The 20,881-nt window shown below is 40.4% G+C and overlaps 1 protein-coding gene across 8 annotated transcripts in view; it reads right to left on the bottom strand.

Moving 5' to 3' along the window:
* Positions 1-20,881, bottom strand: part of LOC112310639 (A-kinase anchor protein 17B) — a 35,007-nt gene that overhangs the window by 7,098 nt on the left and 7,028 nt on the right. Inside the window, exons 3-7 of one of the 8 annotated variants that reach the window (XM_053917520.1) lie at positions 19,781-19,839; positions 19,528-19,589; positions 15,620-15,721; positions 1,971-2,740; positions 787-917 (exon numbers count right to left, since the gene is read on the bottom strand). In XM_053917520.1, coding sequence (XP_053773495.1) covers positions 787-917; positions 1,971-2,723 — 884 coding nt within the window. In that variant the 5' untranslated portion in view covers positions 2,724-2,740; positions 15,620-15,721; positions 19,528-19,589; positions 19,781-19,839. Of the gene's footprint in view, positions 1-786; positions 918-1,970; positions 2,741-15,619; positions 15,722-19,527; positions 19,590-19,734; positions 19,840-20,881 lie in introns of all 8 variants that reach the window. The other 7 variants (XM_045201008.2, XM_045201005.2, XM_053917519.1 and 4 more) reach the window with 7 other exon arrangements.

Below are 20,881 nucleotides of genomic sequence, written 5' to 3'. Positions count from 1 at the left end.
CAAGGAAGAATACTGTTTATCTTCCTTCTTGAATGGCTGTAGTTTACATGAAAAACTGGAAGAATAAACATGCAAGGGGGGAGGGCCAGGAGATAAAACTGGTTTTCAGAGTCCTGAAATTATGGCCCATTTGTACCTTCTTGGAAAACCTTTGGCAATCCAATAGCCCTTTCTAGTCTCAAGCTCCTAAATTGGGAAACAATGATAAACTGAAAGAAATAAAGGTGGAGCCTCCTTAAATTCACAGAAAGAATTTAGGCCAACAAGAAAAATCGTCCTAACAAATCAATCCCTGCTTTCTTGCCTATGAGTTAGTTTGAATATTGACCATCCTATGGAAGAAAACCTTCTCTAGAACTAAAAAGAGGGTTTAATAAAAACATTTTACATTGGCAGGCTATGTAAAAGTTGGTAAATTTTAGGTAAAGGGGTAAATTTTAAACATTTGGGAGGCTAGAATTTTCACTATAAAAGTTCCTGGCCCTTTTTAAAAAATCACTTTCTAGACAGCTTAACCTGGCTAGTACCATTAGTTTTCATTACCTGTTTTCCCTAACAAGGATACTTTCTTTTAAAGTCTCTTGTTTTCAACTGGTTTTTTGTCATTTTGGTTTTGTAACAGCACAGTTGAAAGACTTTCAGGCTTTCAGGGAGTTCTCCAGTCTGAACCAATTCCTGCCCTCCTCCCCACCTCCACGCGATCTATCAAGCCTAGCCATCCACTCAAAGGGATAAATCCATAAATCAAAAGTTAAAAAACCCTCTTGTTAAAGTTGGTCTCCTTACCTTTCAGCTTCTTCTTCTTGTTTCTTCTTTTCTTTTCTCCTTTCTTCCTCCAGTTCTTGTAATTTTAGCCTTTCTTGATTTCTCCTCCTTATAGCTCCTTCACTGAAGTGTTTGGTTCTGTCAAATGTAACCTGCCCCCAAATGTTTCAGTTTCATTAGACAAGTTTGCCAGTCTGTCTCAGGCCAGAGAAATAAAACTAATATGGGCACAGTCAATTCAAAACCAAATGAATGAAAAAAGTTCTCTCTGTATCCCAGTACCCACACTGTTGAACTGCTTCTTAGTAGCCTTCCAAACAGTCCTGTGGGCTTCAGAAATTTCTTTGGCAGAACCTTGAGGAGCTTACATCACAGTCATAGGTGACATCACAATGCCATTACAGGCACAGGTCCTGATAGGCACAAGCTGGGCAGTGGTATATGGGTGGTCATTATAGTGTATGCCATATCTTTTGCCTCACTGAATAGCTCATAATTTTAAAATTACATTTTAACATAAGTAGCTCCACACATAACACACATATGCACACTCATACATAGGAAGCTACTAAAGCTAAAAGTCTAACTTCATGCTAAAGATTAATTTAGAGAAAAAGGAATATTTAGCAGCCTTTTTTCCTCTGCTGGATTAAGATTTCAGGGAGATGACTAAACAGCCCGACATCAGTGAGGTGATATGACTACACAGACAGGCTGATTTTGAAAGGGAAGAATCCAAGTTTGTTGGAATTTTGTTTGAGCAATTTACCTGACAGACACCATGAAAATATAAGTTGTGATCCCAATAATAAAGAGAAAGCAAATAGTTTTATTTGTGATTTCAAACTGCATGTATTCCTCTCTCTCAGCAACTTGTCCAGCAGAATAACCATGTAAGATACTTCCATCAGAGCTATGAAGCATCCTTTCATGCCCTCAAGAATTTAGGGCAAAGCCCCAGATTTTAACAACAATCACTTTAAAACCCCAGCTGGCAGCATGCTGCCAGCAAAAGAATATTCAAATCAGGATTATTTTCCTCCCTAAACATCCATTTATTAATGGCAACACAAATCTTTACATGAGATATTGTTCAGAGCCTAGTGGCGGGTGTCTAAGGAAATTTATTCTAGATGCTTCCTTCTAGCTTTTACTTAGGACCACCTGAACAGTGGAAAATAAAAGAAACTCTGGCTACTTCTTACCTTAATGTTACATGCCAGAGCTTTTCCATCATCCTCTTTAAGCATCAGCTTCATCCCTCGAAGGGACTCCATGGCTTTTATGAAGTCTGTTGACTCCTGGTACTGTATAAAGGCCTCAAATGTCTGCAAGCCGAAGCTAAAACCCCCAAAGCTTCCACCAGTCATTACCTCTCTGTAGGGGTCAAGCATAGGGATATCCACATTCTTGATCTTCCCAAAACTTTCAAAGACCACCCGAAGGATCTCTTCACATGGCTTCTCCCCACTGGAACCTCTAGGTGCAAACCACTTGCAGGGCAAGCCTTGGAAATGTATGGAATCTGGGCTGTTCCTGCAGTCCAGCTCATCAGCCCCATCACTTGATGGGGCCTCCTGTTCCTGGGGTAAGTGCTCCCACTCTCCCTGGGCATCTGTAGCCACTACTTTTAAGTCTGTTTTCAAACCATTTAGCTTGATGATCTTCCCATGTAATTTTGCCTTCAGGATCTGAACCAAACTTTGCGTTTCAGCTTCCCCCTCAAATCGGATGAAGTTCTTTGTACTCTTGGAGAGCCGAACTGTGGTGAACTGATCAGGGCAAATCAGGCTCTTCAGCTGGTCAAGAACTTCCCAGTTTGAGAAAGGCCTCATAGGTTCAGTACGTTCTGGGAGCAACACATTGATCATCAGTTTTGCTATGGGCTTGAGGTAGAGGTGCTGAGCTGCACAGAGCTCTGTTGCCTCAGAGTTATCATATACCACCGTGACTGTCATTGTATCCTCAGGAAACCCTGGAGGGTGAAAGGAAACATTTTCAAACAAATGGAGCAAAACAGAAATTTGGACTTTGCTGCTAGCATTTGCTGCACTTAGGTCAAATTGAGAGGGGAAAATATTCTATAGGGAGATTTAAGACAATAGCTTAGCCCTGGCTGGTGTGGCTCAGTAGGTTGAGGGTCTTCCCACAAACCAAAAGGTTGACGGTTGGATTACCAGTCAGGGCACATGCCTAGGTTGCAGGCCAGGTCCCCAGTTGGGGGCGCGCAAGAGGCAACCAATCCATGTATTTCTTGCACGTGGATGTTTCTCTCCTTCTTTCTAACTCCCTTCCCCTCTCCCTAAAAATAAATAAATAAAATCTTTAAAAAGATAATACTTTGTATTTGTTTAATGTGTATTAGATGTTTCAAAGATTTTCCATATGCTCTCTTGGTTTCAACTCTAAAATAGAAATAATAGGATTTCAGGGAGGATGAAATGGGCGAGTACACGTGAAATCCTTAGAATAGTGCCTGGCAGACAGGAAGTTCTCAATGTAAGATATGACTATTATTTATACTACTTTATCTCATTTGATTCATGAAGCAACCTGTGAGCAGGTATTTTCATGCCTGTTTTACTGACAGGGAAATTCAGATGCATTCAGGAAAATTAAATGAGTTGCCCATACATTGAGAACCTAAGATTCCAAATCTCCAATCTGTTGTAGAATAGAACTCAGATGCAAAGTCCCATAAAACCTGCTGGAGGTGGCAGAGAAACAGGGTAAGGGTGAAATACATGAAGCACATTCTTGAACATGCTCCCAGCTCATTGTTCTACCCATGAACCTAATTTAGCATCCTTTGTCCAGGTTGGTTTCTAAGTCTTACATGCACATACTGATTCTTACTTCTCCAGTCTACTGATTTTAACTACATTGAATCTCTTCTAAGAAGTGTCAAAGTCAATTTGTTCTCTACTTTGGGACTAGGAAATCCCCAAAACATGAGTGCTTGCAGTCATTTCATATAAACAAACTCTTGTAAGCCATCCCAAGGTAAATAATATTCACTAATACTAGGACTTAGGAATTTCTGCTTCTTTTCTTTTAAAGTATATTTTTTTTACTTTTTTTTAAGTGCTTTTTATTGATTATGCTATTACAGTTCTCCCAATATCCTCACTTTATCTCCCCTCCACCCTGCTCCCCCAACCCTCCAGCATTCCCCCTCTTAGTTCATGTCCATGGGTTGTACATATAAGTTCTTTGAGTCCTCTGTTTCCTATACCATTTTTTATCTCTCCCTATTTTATGCCTACTAATTATGCTTCTTCTTCCCTGTACCTTTTTCCACCTATTCCTCCCTTCCCCCTCCCCACTAAACTCCCTCTGTGTGATGTCCATTTCTCTCATTCTGTTCCTCATCTAGTTGTTTGCTTAGTTTTCGTTTTCATTGTTTTTCTTTTCTTTTAGGTTCATTTGTTAATATTGTGAGTTTGTTGTCATTTTATTGTTCATATTTTTTATTTTCTTTTTCTTAGAGAAGTCCCTTTAATGTTTCATATAATAAGAGCTTAGTGATGGTGAACTCCTTTAACTTGACCTTATCTGAGAAGCACTTTATCTGCCCTTCCATTCTAAATGATAGCTTTGCTGGATACAGTAATCTTGGATGTAGGCCCTTGCCTTTCATGACTTGGAATACTTCTTGCCAGCCCCTTCTTGCCTGTAAGGTCTCTTTTGAGAAATCAGCTGGTAGCCTTATGGGAACTCCTTTGTAGATAACTGTCTCCTTTTGTCTTGCTGCTTTTAGGATTTTTGCTTTGTCTTTAATCTTGGGTAATGTAATTATGATGTGCCTTGGTGTGTTCTTCTTTGGGTCCAACTTCTTTGGGACTCTCTGGGCTTCCTGGACTTCCTAGAAGTCTATTTCCTTTGCCAGGTTGGGGAAGTTTTCCTTCATTATTTGTTCAAATAAGTTTTCAATTTCTTGATGTTGTTCTTCTTCTGGCACCCCTATAATTCAGATATTGGAGTGTTTCAGGTTGTCCCAGAGAATCCTCAGCCTCTCTTCATATTTTTGGATTCTTGTTTCTTCGTTCTGATCCAGTTGGATGTTTATTTCTTCCTTTTGTTCCAAATTGTCGCTTTGAATCCTGGTTTCCTTCTTGTCACTGTTGGTTTCCTGAATATTTTGCTTTATTTCATTTTGGGTATCTTTGATTGGTTCTTTCATTTTTCGACCAAGCTCAATCAGTTCTGTGAGCATTTTGATTACCAGGGCTTTAAATTCTCCATCAGATAGGTTGGCAATCTTCTTATCATTTAGTTCTGAGGTTTTGCTGTGTTTTCATTTGAGCCATATTTCTTTGCCCTGGTGCACCTGATAAGTTGTAAGGGGCAGAGCCTTAGGTATTCACCCAGGCAGGGCAACCCTCCTCCCTGCGCTGCCTGTGGGGGAGGGGACAGAGAGGGAACAGTACAGCTCGCCTGCTGGTGTCTAGCGCACTTTCTCGTGTCAGATTGGAAGTATCTCCCACCGAGGCAACCCCAGCCTTGGCCCACAGTCAGCTCTGAGTCTTAGTTTTCCCCTTAAGTCAGTCGCTCCCATGCAGCTCATGGAGCTCTGAAGCCAGCCCCTCCCCTCAGCTGCCTCACCGCGGTTTTTCTGAGTCGTCTGCCTTATCAATGTGGGTGTTCTGGTTGATTTTTTGCTTTAATTCCGTGGTTGTCGGAGTTTCATGCAGTTTGATTTTCTGGCGTTTTTGGTTGTTTATTGATTTTAGATTGGTTGTTATCCTCCTTTTGGTTGTCTGAGGAAGCAAAGGGTTTCTACCTACACCTCCATCTTGGCCGGAACTCCTTAAAGTATATTTTTATTGATTATGCTATCACAGTTGTCCCTTTTTTTCTCCCCTATGTTCCCCTCTACCCTGCACCCCCCCTCCGACCAGCATTACCCCACCCCATAGTTCATGTCCATGGGTCATACACATAACTTCTTTGGCTTCTCCATTCCCTATACTATTCTTAACCTCCCCCTGCCTATTTTCTACCTACCATTTATGCTCCTTATTCCTTGTACCTTTTCCCCCTCTCTCCCCGCTCTCCCTCCCCACTGATAAACCTCCATGTGATCTCCATTTCTGTGATTCTGTTCCTCTTCTAGTTGTTTGCTTAGTTTTTGGTTTTGTTTTTAGGTACAGTTGTTTATAGTTGTGAGCTTGTTGTCATTTTACTGGTCATAGTTTTGATCATCTTCTTTTTTTTAGGTAAGTCCTTTTAACATTTCATATAATAAGGGCTTGGTGATGATGAACTCCTTTAACTTGACCTTATCTGGGAAGCACTTTCTCTGCCCTTCCATTCTAAATAATAGCTTTGCTGGATAGAGCAAAGTAATCTTGCATGTAGGTCCTTGCCTTTGATAACTTGGAATACTTCTTTCTAGCCCCTTCTTGCCTTCAAGTTTCCTTTTGAGAAATCAGCTGATAGTCTTCTGGGAACTCCTTTATAGGTAACTGTCTCCTTTTCTCTTGCTGCTTTTAAGATTCTCTCCTTCTCTTCAATCTTGGGGAATATAATTATGATGTACCTTGGTGTGTGCTTCCTTGGGTCCAACTTCTTTGGGATTCTGAGCTTCCGGGAAGTCTATTTCCTTTGCCAGATTAGGGAAGTTTTCCTTCATGATTTTTTCAAATAGTTTTCCATTTCTTGCTCTTCCTCTTCTCCTTCTGGCACGCTTATGATTTGGATGTTGGAATGTTCAAAGTTGTCCTGGACAACTTAGGAACTGGAGGTTCCTAAGCCTCTCCTCATTTTTTTGGATTCTTGTTTCTTCATTCTGTTCTGGTTGAATGTTTATTTCTTCCTTCTGCACCAAATTGTTCATTTAAGTCCCAGTTTCCTTCCCTTCACTGTTGGTTCCTTATGTATTTTTCTTTATTTCACTTTGCATAGCCTTCACTTTTTCCTCCATTTTGCAACCATACTCAACCATTTCTGTGAGCATCTTGATTACCAGTGTTTTGAACTGTGCATCTAATAGGTTGGCTATGTCTTAATCGCTTAGTTCTATTTTTGGAGTTTTGATCTGCTCTTTCATTTGGGCCGTATTTCTCTATCTCGGCGTACCTGTTACATTGTAAGGGGCAGAGCCTTAGGTATTTGCCAGGGCGGGGCAACCCACATCACTGCATTGTGGTGCTGTGTGTGCGGAGGGGTCTGAGAGGGAACAGTGCCACTTGCTCGGCTCTCAGCTGGCTTTCAGTCACTTCCCCTGCTACCCACAAGCAAATTGGGCCCTTCTGGTGTTAATTCCCAGGTGGGTGGTTTTGTATACATTCTAGGACCCTGTGTGTCTCTCCAACAAACACTCCTGTGAGGCTGGGAGTTTCTCCCGCCACTGCAACCCCTATAGATTCTTCCAGCCAGAGGTTTTGAGACTTCATTTCCCCGTGCTGGAACCCTGGGTTGCACAGTCTGTCTCACTCCCCAGTTGTTCCTTACGGTTTATCTGCACGCAAATGTGGGACTGCCCGGAGGTCTGTCAGCTCCTGCCTTGCCCGCCTGGTACTCCAGCTGCCACCTTGGCACACTTCCTCTCTGACCTGGCTGCCTGTCTCCACCCCTCCTACCAATCTGGATGAATGTTTTTTCCTTAACTCCTTGGTTGTCAGACTTCCACCCAGTTCAATATTCTGGTAGTTATGGTTATTTTTAATTTTTTAATTTTTTATTATCCTTCTTTTGGTTGTGTGAGGAGGCAAAGTGTGTCTACCTATGCCTCCATCTTGGCCAGAAGTAGGAATTTCTGCTTCTATTTGCTGATTTGAAGTAGCACTTCCCAATAAAAACGATTTTTTCCCCTCTTAAAAGTGGATGTATTCAGAATCTACATCATATGATTTTATCATTAATGTCAACTTTGGGGACATTTAGACCCAAATACATAAAGCCACATGATGGAATTTCTAACACAAATTTACTACTAAATCTTGGTTAACATTACAGGTACGTATTTCTTTAAAAACTGTCCTTGAAGGACAATCCAAGTCAATTTTATCTAGGAGACAAAGTTTGCATAAATTGGTTTTTTAAAAGGTCACCAAAAGTTGTATCTAAGATATCAGATTCTAGAAATCCTTATGATTGCAATACTAAAGTGAGATGATATGAGCATACACATGTGCTCTCTCTCCAAATACATTATTTAAATAGCAAAATAGAGAAAAAATCTAGTAAGTTTGCTGCATTTTGCAGCATAAGTGAAAGGTGACACTAGGCTTCTTTAGGAGAAAAATTCATTTGAAATACAATTAAGATGTACTGAACCCACAAATTTATCTATAGTCAATAAGTATTTATATAATCTAATTGAAAGCAGTGTTTTAAAAATATTCCAGCAAAAGCACACACAAAATAGTAAATCATCTCAAAGTAATCATGCTTGTCATGCTATCCATTTATTCCAGTGATGCTGCTTTTGTTTTAAACATTTTGAATGCTTCTCTTGGATTGATTTCAAAGTCTGAGTTACATTTCTTTTTAAATAGCCTTCATGGAAGTCAGTTTCAAAATTCTTTTATTATGGATTTGATGTTTGGAAATCAACAAAAATTATCTAGAATCAACAATGTTGGACAAAATACATGACTAAAGAATGAATTTAGGACATTGCATTAAGGAGGTGGTGGTAGACACACTTCGCCTCCTCATGCAACTACAAAAAGGAATTACAACTAAATCTCAAAAGAAATAACAACCAGAACTGTCAGAAAATTGAACTGTATGGAACTCCAACAACCAAGCATTTATCCAGACAGGTAGGAGGGGCGGAGGTGTGGAGATGGGGCAGAGAGGTGAGGACACAGGTGTGGTGTAAGAGGTGGTTGCAGCAGCAGAATGGGCAAGGGTGGTCCCACATTCATGTGTGGTAGATAAAAATTGGGAGGGATACCATGCGAGCAAGCAATCTCAGCCCCAGGCCAGACCACACAGCTCAGGGTTCTAGCGCACGGGACATAAATCCTCAAAACTTCTGGCTTTAAAAACCAGTAGGGACAGGGGCCTAGAGTGTGCACAGGCCCACCCACTCGGGAACCAGCACCAGAGGGGCCCAATTTGATTGTGGGTGGCGGAGGGAGTGGCTGAAATCCGGTGGAGACTGGAGCAAGTGCCACTGCTCCCTCTTGGCCCCTCCCCCACATACAGCATCAAAGCTCAGTGTCACAGAGCAGTGACCAGCATTACCCCGCCCCGGTGAACACCTAAGGCTCTGCCCCTTTAAGTAACATACACGCCAAGACAAAAAAAAAAATGGCCCAAATGACAGAACAGTTCAAAGCTCCAGAAAAAATACAACTAAGCGAGGAAGAGATAGCCAACCTATCAGATGCACAGTTCAAAACACTGGTTACTAAGACGCTCACAGAATTGGTTGAATTTGGTCGAAAACTAGATGAAAAAATGAAGGCTATGCTAAGAGAAACAAAAGAAAATGTACAGGGAACCAATAGTGATGGGAAGGAAACTGGGACTCAAATCAACGATGTGGACCAGAAGGAAGAAAGAAACATCCAACCAGAAAAGAATGAAGAAACAAGAACTCGGAAAAATGAGGAGAGGCTTAGGAACCTCCAGGACATCTTGAAACGTTCCAACATCCGAATTATAGGGGTGCCAGAAGGAGAAGAGGAAGAACAAAAAATTGAAAACTATTTGAACAAATAATGAAGGAAAACTTCCCCAGTCTGGCAAAGGAAATAGACTTCCAGGAAGTCCAGGAAGCTCAGAGAGTCCCAAAGAAGCTGGACCCAAGGAGGAACACACGAAGGCACATCATAATTACATTCGCCAAGATTACACAGAAGGAGAGAATCTTAGAAGCAGCAAGAGAAAAGGACACAGTTACCTACAAAGGGGTTCCCATAAGACTGTCTGCTGATTTCTCCAAAGAGACCTTACAGGCAAGAAGGGGCTGGCAAGAAGTATTCCAAGTCATGAAAGGCAATTGCCTACATCCAAGATTACTGTATCCAGCAAAGCTATCATTTAGAATGGAAAGGAAGATGAAGTGCTTCTCAGATAAGGTCAAGTTAAAGGAGTTCATCATCACCAAGCCCTTATTATATGAAATGTTAAAGGGACTTACCTAAGAAAAAGAATACCAAAAATAGGAACAGTAAAAATGACAGCAAACTCACAGTTACAAACAACCACACCTAAAACCAAAACAAAAGAAAACTACGCAAACAACTAGAACAGAAACAGAACCACAGAAATGGAGATCACATGGAGGGTTGTCAATAGGGGATTGGGAGGGGGAGAGAGGGGGAAAGGTACAGAGAATAAATAGCATAAATGATAGGTGGAAAATAGACAGGGGTAGGGTAAGAATAGTGTAGGAAATGTAGAAGCCAAAGAACTTATAAGTATGGCCCATGGACATGAACTATAGGGGGGGAATGTGGGGGGCAGGGGGTGGGCAGGATGGAGTTGAGTGAAGGGGGGGAAATGGGACAACTGTAATAGCATAATCAATAAATATATCAAATATATATATACAGAAAAAAAGAACAACAACAAAAAAAGAATCATTTATGTGACAAGCTACTAAGCAATGATAAACATGACAAAAAGTCCACTCCCAGTCTCTTAAGTATTTTCAGAGTGTGTTGCTCCAGTCTTTGCTGTTTTCAGTTCTTCTATTTAACGTTTGATGTATTGATTGAACTATTCAGTGTTGCAATTCAACCTATTATATTACTGTGACTTAGCTTCATGACATTAAAAAAAACGAAGAAAAGAAAAATCTATGGGGAACCAACAATGAAGGGAAGGAAGCCAGGATTGAAATCAACGATTTGGAACATAAAAAAGAAATAAACAGTCAACCACAACAAAATGAAGAAATAAGAGTTAAAAAAAAAAAAAAAACAGGAGAGAATAAGAAGCCTCTGGGAGATCTCCAAAAGTACCAACATCCAAATCATAGAGATGCCAGAAGGAGAAGAATGACAGCAAGAAATTGAAAACTTATTTGAACAAATAATGAAGGAAAACTTCCCCAGTCTGGCGAAGGAAATAGACATACACATCCAGGAAACCCAGAGTCCCAAACAAGTTGGACACAAGGAGGGCCTCAGCAAGGCACATCATAATTAAAATGCCAAAGGTTAATGATAAAGAGAGAATCTAGAAAGCAGCAAGACAAAAGCAGTGAGTTACCTACAAAGGAGTTCCCATAAGACTATTAGTTGATTTCTCAAAAGAAATTTTGCAGGCTAGAAGGGACTGGCAAGAAGTATTCAAAGTGATGAAAAGCAAGGACCTACAACAAAGATTACTCTGTCCAGCAAAGCTATTATTTAGAATGGAAGGGCAGATAAAGTGCTTCCCAGATAAGGTCAAGTTAAAGGAGTTCATCATCACCAAGCCCTTATTATATGAAATGTTAAAGGGACTCATCTAAGAAAAAGAAGATCAAAAATATGAACAGTAAAATGACAACAAACTCACAACTATCAACAACTGACCCTAAAAAAACAAAACCAAAAACAAACTAAGCAAACAACTAGAACAGGAACAGAATGACAGAAATGGAGGTCACATGGAAGGTTATCAGTGGGGGAGAGGGAGGGGAGATAATGGGGGAAAGGTACAAGGAATAAGAAGCACAAATGGTAGGTAGAAAATAGACAGGGGGAGGTTAAGAATAGTATAAGAAATGGAGAAGCCAAAGAACTGATATGCACATCCCATGGACATGAAGTAAGGGGTTGATTGCTGGAGGGAATGGAGGTACTGGGCAGAGGGGGGCAAAGGGGAAAAAACTGGGACAACTGTAATAGTGTAATCAATAAAATGTACTTAAAAATAATAAAGTTATGCTCAATATAAATTGATTTCATTTTGCCCTGGCTGGTGTGGCTCAGTGTATTAAGCACCAGCCTGCAAACCGAAGAGATTCCAGATCAATTCCTGGCCAGGGGCACCTGCCTGGGTTGCAGGCCAGGGCCCTGGTTGGAGGTGTGCAAGAGGCAGCTGATAGATGTCTCTCTCACACATGGATGTTTTTCTCCCTCTCCTTCTCCTTCCCTTCACCCTTCTCTAAAAAAGAAAAAAAAATTACAAAAAACTTCAATTTCTTATTCTACTTAAGATTAAACTCACAAAGACTACTGAAAATCATCAATTTTTTGAGATTAAAGATATGCCTTATACCCTTCACAAGGTTGACTTCTACAGAATAGAACAAGTTTCTGTATTTTAGCCAGCTCTCTCTGATTTCCTGAAGTGTATAAATGAAGTTCTTGTCAAACATGTACAGAAATGAGTCAAATACCATTTTATAGTGTTTGACGTACTACTGTATTTTTTTTACATTAAAAGTTGGCTATCATTTCCATTTCACATGGAAGCAAAAATAAGCAGTAAATTCAACAGCAAGGGTCACAACTTAACGACCACATGAACAACAAGATGGTCTCAGGGGGCAAAAAATGCTGACAGAGACTGAGGGACATGTTGCATCTAAAGGGGCATTGCTCCTCAGCTCTAGCTGCAATGAGAGAAGGAGGGCCTAGTGTGGCCAGATAGTGTTTTTAAAAAATATTTTATGTATTTATTTATCTTTAGAGAGAGGGGAAAGGAGGGAGAAAGAGAGGGAGAGAATGTGTGGTTGCCTCTTACATGCCCCTCACTTGGGACCTGGCCTGCAACCCAGGCACGTGCCCTGATTGGGAATTGAACCAGTGATCCTTTGGTTCACAGGCCAGCGCTCAGTCCACTGAGCCACACCAGCCAGGGCCAGAGAGTCTTATTATTTCAGAGAAGACAGAGATAAATGTCTTTAGGTGAAATTTGACTTTCAGATGTTAGCAATCAACACAATTTAAAAGCACTGTGAAGTGTGAATAAACATATCTGCAGGCCTCATTGGCTTGCCAGTCCATAACCTCTGCTTTATAGTTTATGTTTTCACAGTCATTTCTCCAGTGAGACGATTCTACACCTTGATTAGGAAACATTATTTTCTAACTTTCCCAAGAGGAGCCAATTGTTTTTTTTTTTTTTTTTTTTTTTTTAAATATATTTATTGATTATGCTATTACAGTTGTCCCATTTTCCCCCCCCCCCCACTTCACTCCATCCTGCCCGCCCCCCTCCCTCCCACATTCCCCCCCTATAGTTCATGTCCATAGGTCATACTTATAAGTTCTTTGGCTTCTAAATTTCCTACACTATTTTTACCCTCCCCCTGTCTATTTTCCACCTATCATCTATGCTACTTATTCTCTGTACCTTCCCCCCCCTCCCCCTCCCACTCCCTTAATGACAACCCTCATGTTCTAGTTGTTTGCCTAGTTTGCTCTCGTTTTTGTTTTATGTATGGCCGTTAATAACTGTGAGTTTGCTGTCATTTTTACTGTTCTTATTTTTGATCTTCTTTTTCTTAGGTAACTCCCTTTAACATTTCATATAATAAGGGCTTGGTGATGATGAACTTCTTTAACTTGACCTTATCTGAGAAGCACTTTATCTTCCCTTCCATTCTAAGTGATAGCTTTGCTGGATACAGTAATCTTGGATGTAGGTCCTTGCGTTTAATCTTGGGTAATGTAATTATGATGTGCCTTGGCGTGTTCCTCCTTGGGTCCAGCTTCTTTGGGACTCTCTGAGCTTCCTGGACTTCCTGGAAGTCTATTTCCTTTGCCAGATTAGGGAAGTTCTCCTTCATTATTTGTTCAAATAAGTTTTCGATTTTTTGTTCTTCCTCTTCTCCTTTTGGCACCCCTATAATTCGGATGTTGGAACGTTTCAAGGCGTCCTGGAGGTTCCTAAGCCTCTCCTCATTTTTCCAAGTTCTTGTTTCTTCATTCTTTTCTGGTTGGATGTTCGTTTCTTCCTTCTGGTCCACACCATTGATTTCAGTCCCAGTTTCCTTCTCATCACTATTGGTTCCCTGTACATTTCCCTTTGTTTCTCTTAGCATAGGCTTCATTTTTTCATCTGTTTTTCGAATAGATTCAACCAAGTCTGTGAGCATATTGATAACCAGTGCTTTGAACTGTGCATCCGATAGGTTGGCTATCTCTTCGTCGCTTAGTTGTATTTTTTCTGGAGCTTTGAAGTGTTCTGTCATTTGGGCCATTTTTTTGTTTGTTTGTTTGTCTTGGCACGTCTGTTACTTTAAGGGGCGGAGCCTTAGGTGTTCACCAGGGCGGGGTAATGCTGGTCGCTGCGCTGTGACGCTGTACGTGGGGGAGGGGCCGAGTGGGAGCAATGGCGCCCGCCTCACTCTCCTCTGGATTTCAATCTTTCACTCCAATACCCACAATCAAACTGGGCCCCTCTGGTGCTGGTACCCGAGTGGGTGGGCCTGTGCACACTCTAGGCCCCTGTGGGTCTCTCCAACAACCTCTCCCGTGAGGCTGGGAGTCTCTCCTGCCGCCCCAACCCCCAGGGGCGCTTTCAATCAGAGGTTTGAGTCTTTATTTCCCTGAGCTAGAGCCCTGGGTTACACGGTCTGCTTCTCTCCCCGTTCGTCCGGTTTATCTGTGGGCGAATGTGGTGCCGCGGGGTGCTACCCGCTGCTCTGCCTGCCCCACTCTCCGCCACTCTGAGTCCGGCCCTCTGGGTTTATCTGTGCAAATGTCGGGCCACAGGGTCTGCTAGTGCTCAGACTGCCTGCGCCATTTGTCCCACACTCCGCCAGTCTCAGTCCCGCCACAGCCACGCTAGTCCTCTCCACCCCGGTGCCCGTCTCCGCCCCTCCTACCAGTCTGGATGAATGTTTATTTTCTATTTTCTTGGTGTTGGTCCCCCTTGCTGTTCGATTCTCGGTCAGTTCTGGTTGTGCGAGGAGGCGCAGTGTGTCTACCTACGCCGCCATCTTGGTTCTCCGAGCCAATTGTTTTTAAAAACAAAAAAACTGGCTTCCCTTAAAATCCTCAACTCAAATTCCTGATTCCCAACAGCAACAACAATAACAAAATAAATATTTGTTCTTTTGATATCTTCTCCAGTTGTTCATGGGCTTGAGATCTTAAAATTAAATGTTTATCAATATTTCATCTTAAAATACTCTTCTAGAATAAAGAACTAATTTTTTCATCTTATTTTTAAAAATTCCTGAGGACATAGTATGTACCAAGAAGTAAGCTTTTTACATATGTCGTGGCTTCAATACTACAGCAATGTCATTGGCAACTTCTGCCAGGTCACTGAACATCAACTTGATAGTACCTGACATATAGGTGCACAATAGTGATAATTCCCATTGTGGTGCTTTTGCAACAGGCCCAAAACAAACAAAAAAAAATGAAGAAGAAGGTGTGGGAGAGGGAGGAGGAGGAGGTGGAGAGAAGTAGGAGAGAACAAAGAAGAAAAGAAGGAAGAAAGGGAAGAGGGGAGAGAAGATAGGGTAGATCTGTGCTTCCTGACAGGGAAGGGTACCCATGGTATTTTTGGAGGGAAAAATAAAAAGTTGCATAATAATAATAATATGTAATATGATCTTGCTCTTATAAATGTAATATAATAAATATAAGCAATATAAAACACATGAGAGGAACCAAAGCTTTTCTACCCCAAAATGAGCCATTTGGGATACTGATTTTAAGCTGGTTATTCAAAAACAAAAGACTCAGAAAGAACCTTTGACCCACCCACCCCCTTACCTGTCTACAGGAACACAGATAGAAAATCCTGCTTAAAGGAAGGGAGCATCTCCTTAACATCACAATATAAACTAAATGTGGCAGACAGGGAGAAATCTAGCAAAGCCTGTTTGGTAGACTCTCGTCTGTGTATTGTTTCTGAGTGGCCCACCAAGAATTTGTTTACCACATATTTGCTCTTTGTCTACCTGTAAATTGCCTACTTTACCTTTGAAGTGCCATACCTCTGTTCTGTTCCCCTTCTCCTTTGTCCAAAAAAGCACTAAACCTCAACTGCCCAATGTTGTCTTCTGGTCTTGTAGCTTGTGAGGGCCCCAAATGTAAATCTGTAATTAAATTTGGACATTTTCTCCTGTTAATCTGTCTCACGTTAATATCATTATTAACCCATCTAGAAGAACTTAGAAAGTGGGAGGAAAATTATCTTTTGAGACACCCCTCTACATATAAAGTCTGGAAAGATGTACATCAAATTGTCAACAATATTTCCCCTGGGGAATGGAATGGAAGTGTAGGAGAGGAATGGACTTTCCCATTTTACCTTCTTGAATACATCTCGTTGCTTCAGTTTTTGAATGTTTACAATAAACATGTTAATTTTGTATTAATTTCTTCTATTGAAAAGAGTTAACTCACATAATAGCAAACTATTAAGAGGAAGCAATTCACAACTGGTAATATATACTTGCACAAAAAATGATCAAAACTGAGTAATACAATAGCAACTCCCTCCACCATTAGATATCCCCTCTATCTGCCGTCATTGTAAATGCCGAGAGGCATCTGAACCCATAACCACAGATTGTGTGAGTCAGGACTGAACCCTGTGAGATTCGAAAAGGATTTTTAATAACAAAAGAGCAGTTGGCCAGTTTAACACTAGATGCATGAAGTTATTTGTAAGAACTGCTTAATTCAAACATAGTTGATATATGGTAACATAAAGTGTACATTTAAATTGATAATGGTAACCAAAAGTGTACATTTTAATGAATTTTGACATATGTATACACACCTATGAAACCATCACCACAGTGAAGATAATGAAAATGCTCATCACCCCAAAAAGTTTTCCTCGTGCCCGTGTATAATCCTTCTCCCACTCCCAGCAACCGCTGATCTGGCTGCAGAATGTTTAAGTCATAGCCGATTTATCTTACAGTAATAACAGACAGATGTTTCTGGAAATACTCAGTGACATCCAACACTCAACTTTAAGATATGCTTTATTCTAAATAAGGATACTTTCTCAACTCCAAATTCCAGTGTGCTAATCCTTGAATGTAGTTAAAGCTACACAGGGCCCTACTTTGCTCTTGAAAATAGATCTAAAATGGTCTGTGCTCTTATCCCTGCACAATCCCTGTTTTTAACCTCATTTAAACAAAATAAACATATTTTTAAATAATCTTTTTTAAATTAGTTACATTATTTAGTAGGTACATATACCAAAAGAGGTGGAATCACTGAGACCAAGTTATGCTATGACTTAAAACTGATTCCTTAGAACAACCTAATTAACCCTCTAAATTCACTTTTAATATGTCTGTGTTTCAGTTCAGAGCAATGGGAGGATTCATTAAACATTTTCCCATCATTTTCACCAATCATTGTCATATGCATTGATTATTCAACAAAGGTTTAAGAGCCTAGTATAAACCAAGCCTTGATGGCAAAGAATGCCAAAAGCCAAAGTTATAGCCTCTGTGTATTATCAAAAACTTAAATTTTATTATTTTTAAAAATATTTTATTCATTTATTTATAGATAGAGGGGAAGGGAGGGAGAAAGAGAGGGAGAGAAACATCAATGTGTGGTTGCCTCTCATGTGCCCCCTACTGGGGACCTGGCCTGCAACCCAGGCATGTGTACTGACTGGGAATTGAACCCGCAACCCTTTGGTTTGCAAGCTGGCACTCAATCCACTGAGCCACACCAGCCAGGGCCAAAAACTTAAATTTTAACTAAACATGTTTAACTATTCCTCTGTTCTGTTATGTTCTTCTATGACCTCCCCAACCCCCTACCACCACATACACATATCTTTCTTATCACCTGATTAAAACAACACCATTGAAATCGCTTATTCTTTAATATCTTTGCAGAGGCAAATGAAAGTTTCTCCAACCTTAAAAAATTATAGTTATTCAATAATGTTTACAGTGTGCATTCCAGCAGTATCTTGTGTACACAGCTGTACAAAAACATTTCACTCAACATGCTACCCATGCCAGAACTTTTCTAAGAGATTTTCAGAGAATATGTCTGCTTTCTCTAATCATCTCTCTACCTCATCTTCCTTGCCTCTATACCTAGTAGCACAGCTTACTTCAATAACAGTAGAATAAGAGAAGAGAGAAAAGGAAACAATCTTGAGATGTTCTCACAAGCCTAAAATGGTTGTTTTAAGCTGCAGTGAAAATTCAACACATTCTGTGGAGTCTGAATCCAAGGTCACTCCAATATCTTCTTTCATTTCATAAGATATTACAGAGATTCCTGGTACATCTGGGGGTTTGTTTTTTACTATCAGAAATATAACTTTAAAACTTTAAAAGTATTTGAGTTGTAAGTAAAATACCCACCATTCATTCTCTCTCCCTTTTTCTCACTTTCATAAATATGTGCTGTCAGAGTGCCAGCAAGAACATTTGAATAAGACACTTTTTAAAAAACAGTGAAAAACATAGGACCACCTGCACAACTCAACATCATCTTTCAAAGTAGTTCTTTGCTAATTTTCTTTTTCTCCAGGCCTTTGAACCTTAAAATTAGTCATTTTGTAAGCATTTAAGATGTATAAAATTATATCAACATATTTTTATAGTTAATGAGGCAGCCAAGGTGTATTTGGGTCAAATCAACCTAGCCAATTGTCAAATTCTTTGCTAGTACAGAATCCTAGGAAGTCTTGACCAAACAGAACTATTCTCTGGCTCTTCAGTCAACAGGTCTTGGATAAACATTCATGTGTTCTGACACATCATTAACCTGAAAAGCAATTTTAAAGCCGAGGCTGACCATACATTCTGATCTTGAAAAAATTTGAAATCACATTATTAAAATGAGTGGCCCTCTCAGTATTGTAATAATATGATATAGCCAAGATAAGGCCCACCATATGACTAAATTCCCTAGTTAAGATGGTCCTAAAGGGTTTATTGGGGGCACTGTGGGCTTTGGAAACAGAAAGAAAGGGACTTTTGGAGATCTGCAGCCATTTAGCAATGATGAATTTGTGACCATGAAATATGAGCGTTCTACTGAGAGCAAACCTCTTCTACTACTGTTCAAAGAAATCCTGCTCTAAAGTAGAGTTTAGAATGGGAAATTTTGATCTTGAAATGCAGAAAACCAGAATCATGTTAATTCATTTCTGGGCAACTTTATTTTCAATTTTTACTTCCCTATTTTAAAAGATAATACTAATGTTTCCTTTATTGATAATGTTTGTGAAATTAACTTTCCAAGGCTAATAAAAATAGCCCTGACTGGTGTGGCTCCGTGGATTGAGCGCCAGACTGCAAAGCAAAGTGTGGCCAGTTCAATTCCCAGTCAGAGCACATACCTGGGTTGCAGGCCAGGTCCCCAGTAGGGGGCACGTGACAGGCAACCACACATTGACGTTTCTCTCGCTCTCTTTCTCTCTAGACCCTCCCCCTCTCTCTAAAAAACAAACAAAACTTTAAAAATTGTTTAAAAAATAAATTAACGTAAAGAGAGGTGTTAAGCCTTTCTGCACAAGTGCATTTACATAAGTCTGCTGGTGAGTATGGGAGTCGCTCCATGACGGCAAGGGAGGGAGTAATTTTTAAAATATACACAGGGCAGTCGCAGCCCTGGCTGACCAATCTTTTGGTCTTTTGCCCCTTTGTTAGCACCAGGAGCATCTTTGTTGTAGAATATGTCTCTTCAGACACTTCCGACCAGGAATATCAATTTATAACTTGGATTAATTTACTACAATATTACTGAAGTAGACTCATTATTTTCTCTTCTTCACACTAAAAACACAAAAGCTATCAGGGATTTAAAGGAATGTGGCTGGCTATATTCCGTACTTTTGCCTCACTCACTCAATAGTCAGAATGTAACTTGTGGGAAATGCATATCATGAAGTCATCACTGTTACCTTTCTGTTTTATCTTCCCAATCTGAAAATTGCCAGCAAACTTCCTGCCCACAAGTCGCCACCTACAGGGCAAAAGCAGCGTTTACATGGGGCCATGCTTGGCACTACTAAGTAGTTTCTGGGAGAGCAGTATTTCCCAACCTTTTTAAAATACCAAGGTAAACTTATTTGAATACAAGCCCTGCAGAATAGAACGTTACCCAATACCTTATGGTGAAAACGTGCTCAAGGGAGGAAAGACTGGAGAAGTCACAATTCATGTCAACTCTTCATGGTGGACTGCTGTTGTGCCATCTTGACAAGAGAACACTACTAGAGAAAAGAGTAACAAAGTCAAAAGTGGATGAAATGCAATAAATAACAAAAAATAACAAGAATGTAGAATGAACAGCTAGGATATTAGGTATGTGTGTATGACTTTTTTCTTTTTATTGATTCTGGGATGGGGAGGGAGAGAGAAGGAGAGGGAGACAAACATTGATGTGAGAGAGAAACATTGATCGGTTGTTTCTTGTACATGCTGCTACAGGGGACTGAACCCGCAACCCAGGCATGTACTATGACCTGGAATTGAACTGGTGACCCTTCCAGTTTGCAGAACACCCACCCAGTATCATACTGGCCAGGGTTGTGTATATGATTGCTTGTTTTTTTTTTTTTTTTGAAGATTTTACTTATTTATATCTAGAGAGGGGAAGGGAGGGAGAAAGCGAGGTAGAGAAACATTAATGTGTGGTTGTATCTCACATGTCCCCCACTGGGGACCTGGCCCGCAACACAGGCATATGCCCTGACTGGGAATTGAACCAGTGACCCCTTGTTTCGCACGCTGGCACTCAATCTACTGAGCTATACTAGCCAGGGCTGTATATGATTATTGATGAACAGTATTTTGTCATTTTGTGTTACTGTTGGAAAAAATAATCTTTTCATTTGTCAAACATCTTTTTTAATACTTGCCGTGTGCAGGCAGGTACTGAGGAAGGTCTGGGAATACTGGGAGTTAAAGGATGGTATATTCTCTTAAGATAAAGAAATACCAATACAATGTAATTATCCTGTTTAGAGGAACGCCTGTGATGAAGTTGGGACAAAACAGAGGTCCACGTAGAGGGGTCAAGGAAGCTTTTCTTACGGAGCTCTTGAGCTGAGGTTTGGAACATGATTTTGTTGGACTAGTGGTGAACAAATCAGTGTGTTTAAGGGTATGGGGAACATTGTGTTTCTGGATTCAGAATTGTAAGAAATTGCCTTTTAAGGTCAGAACTGGAGAAGATGAACCTGAAAAAGAGGATACATTACCCGTGAAAATGTACTGGTTCCTACCTTTTCAAGTGTACTGCATATGTAGCCT

Source organism: Desmodus rotundus, chromosome X (assembly GCF_022682495.2).
Source record: "Desmodus rotundus isolate HL8 chromosome X, HLdesRot8A.1, whole genome shotgun sequence".
Taxonomy (NCBI): Eukaryota; Metazoa; Chordata; class Mammalia; order Chiroptera; family Phyllostomidae; genus Desmodus; species Desmodus rotundus.
This window is presented reverse-complemented; position numbering and strand designations above follow the sequence as displayed.